The 5,308-nt window shown below is 44.3% G+C and overlaps 1 protein-coding gene across 4 annotated transcripts in view; it reads right to left on the bottom strand.

The window, feature by feature from the left end:
• The window catches only part of CTAGE5 (CTAGE family, member 5), a 126,545-nt gene that overhangs the window by 106,186 nt on the left and 15,051 nt on the right, over positions 1-5,308 (bottom strand). For all 4 annotated transcript variants that reach the window (XM_014547540.1, XM_014547541.1, XM_014547542.1 and 1 more), the window contains exon 4: positions 3,784-4,966. In XM_014547540.1, the coding sequence (XP_014403026.1) occupies positions 3,784-4,966 (1,183 nt within the window). The remainder of the gene's footprint in view (positions 1-3,783; positions 4,967-5,308) is intronic.

Here is a 5,308-nt window from a genome sequence, read left to right as displayed (position 1 = left end):
GAAAAAAGAGGAACCAATGTAATAATCTGAACAATAAAGATTTAATTAAAAATTTATTGTAAAATATCTTAGGATTTCCCTGGAACATTCATATATTTTCAATGATAAATTTCCCTTAGGATTTTATTTTATAACATTCATGCACTGGGGAGTACAGAGGTTCCTCAGCCCGACCTGCACCCTCTCCAATCTGGGAGCCCTCAGGGGAGCCTTCTCCAATCCGGGAGTTTCTGTCTGTCTTTGCAATCATATGAGGGAATTGTCTGAGACCCCAACTCAGTTTAATTTGTTGCTCACAGAATAATAGAGACATTTTTTTTCTTTGCTTCATTGGTGGAGATTTCCTGGAAGTTTTAGGATATCTTCCCTTTAATTTTTCCTAGACACTCTGATTTTACTTATGTCTCTCACCTTTGCTTTCCCTCCATCCCCCACTGCAACAGTAACTTGCTCCAGGCTCACTTTGCTCTATTGTCTAGGACCGTGGTTGGCAAACTGCGACTCGCAAGCCAAATGCGGCTCTTTGGCCCCTTGAGTGTGGCTCTTCCTAAGCCTTAGGAGTACCCTAATTAAGTTAATAACAATGTACCTACCTATATAGTTTAAGTTTAAAAAATTTGGCTCTCAAAAGAAATTTCAATCGTTGTACTGTTGATATTTGGCTCTGTTGACTAATGAGTTTGCCGACCACTGACCTAGTCTGTCTTCTTTACCTAATTGTCATCAGGGAGACAGAATCGTGCACATTCTAGCTTTATCAGGGTTAAATAAGATGACTCACATGGTCGCCATAAAGGGTGCCATGAAATTGACTCTGCCTCCCCTTAGTTTGTATGTTGTCTTTTCTAGTTGGATGGCTGAAAGGAGTCCACATTGATAGGCCACAGCTCGGCCTCTGGACACGGCTCCATGGCTGTTGAGCCAACCTGTGCCCTGTTCTTTGACAGAGGTTCTCTGTGTTTTCCAGGTGGTAATAAGCATTCTGCTTATTAATAGGATGGGTAGACAACTGACTAAAAGGGGAAAACTGCTGAATTAATCAAATCAGTCTCACAGAACTCACCAATTTTCTGTACAGGGGAAGTTGTCCTCCATAACTTAGAACTAGACTTAATTATTACTGACTTAAGAAGTTTGGATACTTACATAATTGAGGTTACAGCAATGTAGAAAATCGGGGCATTGTTGTAAGGGCCAGACTCAAGCAGCTGAGAAAGAGTAGATGGAAAAATGACCAACTCTGGCCTTAGACCATTGTTCACCCACCATGAAGTAATTTATTCACAAAATAAGTGAAAGGCTGAGAGCTACATAATTCATCTTAGGAAACTCTTTTTCAAAATTGGTCAAAATTAAATGGTAAGACGTATATTTCAGTTATATTAAATTGATTTTTGTGGACCATCTAATTTCCAGATTGGAAAGATAATAAAACACAAATCTGTTGGCCCGACCATGTATCTATATTATCTGTACACGGCAAAGGGTGGCAGCATATGGTGGATACAGAATGAGGTTTGTCTTTGCTTATATGGGGTCCCAGTCTGCCTGAGGCTTTCCCAGTCCATCCGACCCCCTTTCACTCATAAGGGTTCTGATTTAGACAAAGTATTTGCTACAGTATTCCTGAAACACTCCCCTTGTGTGTTTGAAATTATTTTATTTCCAAAAGCTATACTTAACTTTTAAGGAGTTTGAATAGAGTGAGGCCCCCATGTTATTGGTACCGGGGTGGTCGGCTGATAGTTTTCTAGATTCTATTCAGAAGCCAAAAGATCCTGGAGACTGGGAACTCTGGAAAGGGCCCTCCCAGAGGGGTTAGAGGAAGGACACCTCCCCTGACCCTAGTGGGTGTTCTGGCCTGCTTGGCCACAACTGCCCACCCACGGCCTACTCACCCCCAACTGCCCCCCCTGCCAGCATGCTTGCCCCAAACTGCCCCTCCTGCTGGCCTGTTTGTCCCCAATGGCTCCCCTGCTGGCCTGCTCACCCCCAACTGCCCCCCCCACCAGCCTGATCACCCCTGACCACCTCTGCCTCAGCCCTGCCACTATGGCTTTGTCTGAGCAGCAGCCACGGAGCCTGGCTTGGCTTCCTGGGTCACTGAGGCCCAGCTCTCCTCCGGCCGGCTTGCTTGGCTTCCTGGTTCACTGGGACGACCCAGGAAGGCAAGCCAAGCCAAGCCTCCCACCCGCTCCAGCTGGCTCCGTGGCTCCGGCCGGCACCGCCATCTTTGTTGCATCAATTTGCAAATTCCCTCCTTATTAGCTATGGGTGCCGCCTTCTTTATCGTGAAGTGATAGTTAATTTGCATATTACTCTTTTATTAGATAGGATATTAAGATCTAAGTTACAGCCCCACTGGCATGGCTCAGTGGTTGAGCACTGACCTATGAATCAGGAGATCACAGTTCAATTCCAGGTCAGGGGATATGCCCAGGTTGAAGGCTTGATCCCTAGCATGGGGCATGTAGGAGGCAGCAGATCAATGATTTTCTCTCATCATTGATGTTTCTGTCTCTCTCTCTCTGTCTCTCTCTGAAAGAAATAAAAACATATGTATTTTAAAAAGGTTTAAGTCCCAGAACAAATCAGAAATTGACAAAGGGTGGTTAATAATGTTGTTGGTTATTAAGTATTTTGAGAATATGGATTTCTGGCATTTGTACTGATAAAAGCACATATCTTTTTTGTACTTATCTACACTAAGAAAAGACAAAGATGCTAATTGACTATACCTTCACTACACCCATCAGCCAATCAAAAGAGTATGCAAATTAACCCAACAAAGATGGCCGTTAAATTTGCATACTGCAGGTGGGCCTGCCGTGGGCGACCCAGGGAGCCCGGCGAGCGGGGCGGGGCAGGGACATCCGCTGCCCACCCCACCGTGGGATCTGGCATGCCGTGGGCGACCCGGGGAGGCGGGGCAGGCATTGTGGGATAGGGCCTGCCATCTGCCACCCGGGGAGCAGGCCTAATCCAGCAGGTGGTTATCTCCCGAGGGGGTCCCAGACTGTAAGAAGGCACAGGTCGGGCTGAGGGACAACACCCCCCCCGAGCCAGTGCACAAATTTTTGTGCACCGGGCCTCTAGTCCTATATAATAAAAGCCTAATATGCTAAGTGTTCAGTGGTCCAGTGACTGGTTGACTGTTCAACCAATCAAAGTGTAATATGCTAATGATATGCTAAGGCCTTTCAACCACTCACTATGATGTGAACTGACCACCAGGGGGCAGATACTCTGACCGGTAGGTTAGCTTGCTGCTGGAGTCAGGCCAATAGGGACTGAAGGAGGGAGATGGGCCAGACACGCCCTGGAGCCCTCCCCGATCCCTCCCTGGCTGGCCAACCTCCCGTGTCCCTCCCGGGCAGACCAATCATGCACTGATGAGGTCCCTCGGTCTGGCCTGCACCCTCTCGCAATCCGGGACCCCTCCAGGGATGTTGGAGAGCCAGTTTCGGCCTTATCCCACAGGCCACTCCCCTCTGGAGGGCGCCAGACACAGTGCTCACAGCTGGTGAGCGCTGCTGTGGCAGCAGGAGCCTCTCCCAGTTGGGACTGATTGGGCTCAAGCCCACGGCAGGTGCAGAGGGGACAAGATGAGCGGGAGCAGCAGGTAGGAGCTGCAGGCAGCGTTGGACTGTGGGTTTCAGCCCGATCTCCGCAGGTCACCCAGAGAGACCCCAGCCATGCACAAATTTGTGCACCAGGCCTCTAGTAAATAAATATCCATTATGTTTTAAAAATAAATTATAGTAAAGATATTTTTATACCAACCTGACTGGCTGTATCTTCTTTTTAACATCATAAGTTTTGTATTAGCTGTGGGATCATTTTCAAATGAAAATTCTTCTCTTTCATCATTTTCAAATACATTATTTTCATCGTTCGGAAAGTTCCAAGGGTTGTCAAAATTATGCAAGAAATGTTTAAAATATGGTAAGGTATCAGAATCATCTGTTTTCTCTAAAATTCCTTCCTTGCCTAATTGATCTTCAGTTTCCATAATTTTTATTATTTTGATTTTTTGTTTCTTATCAGGGTCAAATTCACTTGTTGGAGGATGTTCATGTTTCTCTCCTTTACCTCCTTCTTCTTTCTTTTCACTATAAGTCATAGTTTTAACTTCATTGGCATATGCAAAGCCTAGCATACTAAAACCAAAATCAAACCAACTTGGTTCAATAATTGAGCTATTGTTAGTAACTGTGTCTTCTTTTTCTGATAATATTTCTGTACATGGAACGGTGGGTTCTTCTTCAGATGATATGGAAGTAGGAACATCTTGTAGTGGTGGATTGCTTTCTTGGGACAATAATTCAGGCCTTGTTTCCTCACCTCCAAAACCTAAATAACTTGTAAATCTACCGCCAAACCAACTAGTTGCTTGAGGATTGAGAATGTGCTCTGACTCAGATGCTCTGGACTGTTTCTTTGGCACTGAACTGAGTTCTGATTCAGGTTCTTGTTTATGTTCTGTTTGAGGCCCACCATTATTTAATTTCTCTAGGTCTTTCTCATCTTCTACTGCTATTTTTCTACTTTGAAATGAGCTTTCTTGTTCAATAACTGATTCAAAAGTGATCTCTTCTGCTTGTTCCCTTCCGAATCCAAACCATCCTTTCACTTCAGGCACAGCTGTGGACGGTGGGACATAATCCACTTCTGGAATAGGATCCTGTTTCACACTTCCAGCTTCTACTCCTTCCCAATTTTTTGAGTTACTAGTTTTTCTGATATCATCAGGAGCCTCTGATGATGGAAACTGGTCTTCATACCAAGTACTTTCAGAAACGGAATAAAATCCAGGTTCTCTCTGAAAATCATTGTTATATACACTAGATTTTTGGTTTTTATCATCTTCATATGGGTATATATTTTCACCACCATCACTATTTAACTCACTATCTTCATTTTCAAATGCGTAGCTTACTCCAAGAAGACAAAGAAAATCAGATTCCTAAAAGAAAAAAAATTTATGATTGACATAAATATACTAAAATGCCTTATTTCTCCCTAAATTGTTTAAAATTGATGTCTATGTTTTTCACAAGACTACACAACTAACTCAACAGCAGAACAAAAACTAAATTCATATCTCCTGCCAGGTCAGCATGGCTCAGTGATTGATCATTGACCTATGAACCAGGAGGTCACTATTCTATTCCTGGTCTGGGCACATGCCCAGGTTGTGGGCCCAATCCTCAGTGGGGGGCATGCAGGAGGCAGCTGATCAATGATTTTCTCTCATCATTGATGTTTCTATTTCTCTCTCCCTCTCCCCTCCTCTCTGAAATCAATT

This window comes from Myotis brandtii, unplaced genomic scaffold, assembly GCF_000412655.1.
Source record: "Myotis brandtii unplaced genomic scaffold, ASM41265v1 scaffold479, whole genome shotgun sequence".
NCBI lineage: Eukaryota > Metazoa > Chordata > Mammalia > Chiroptera > Vespertilionidae > Myotis > Myotis brandtii.
Note: the sequence above shows the minus strand (reverse complement) of the source record. Positions and strands in the feature narration are given on the sequence as shown.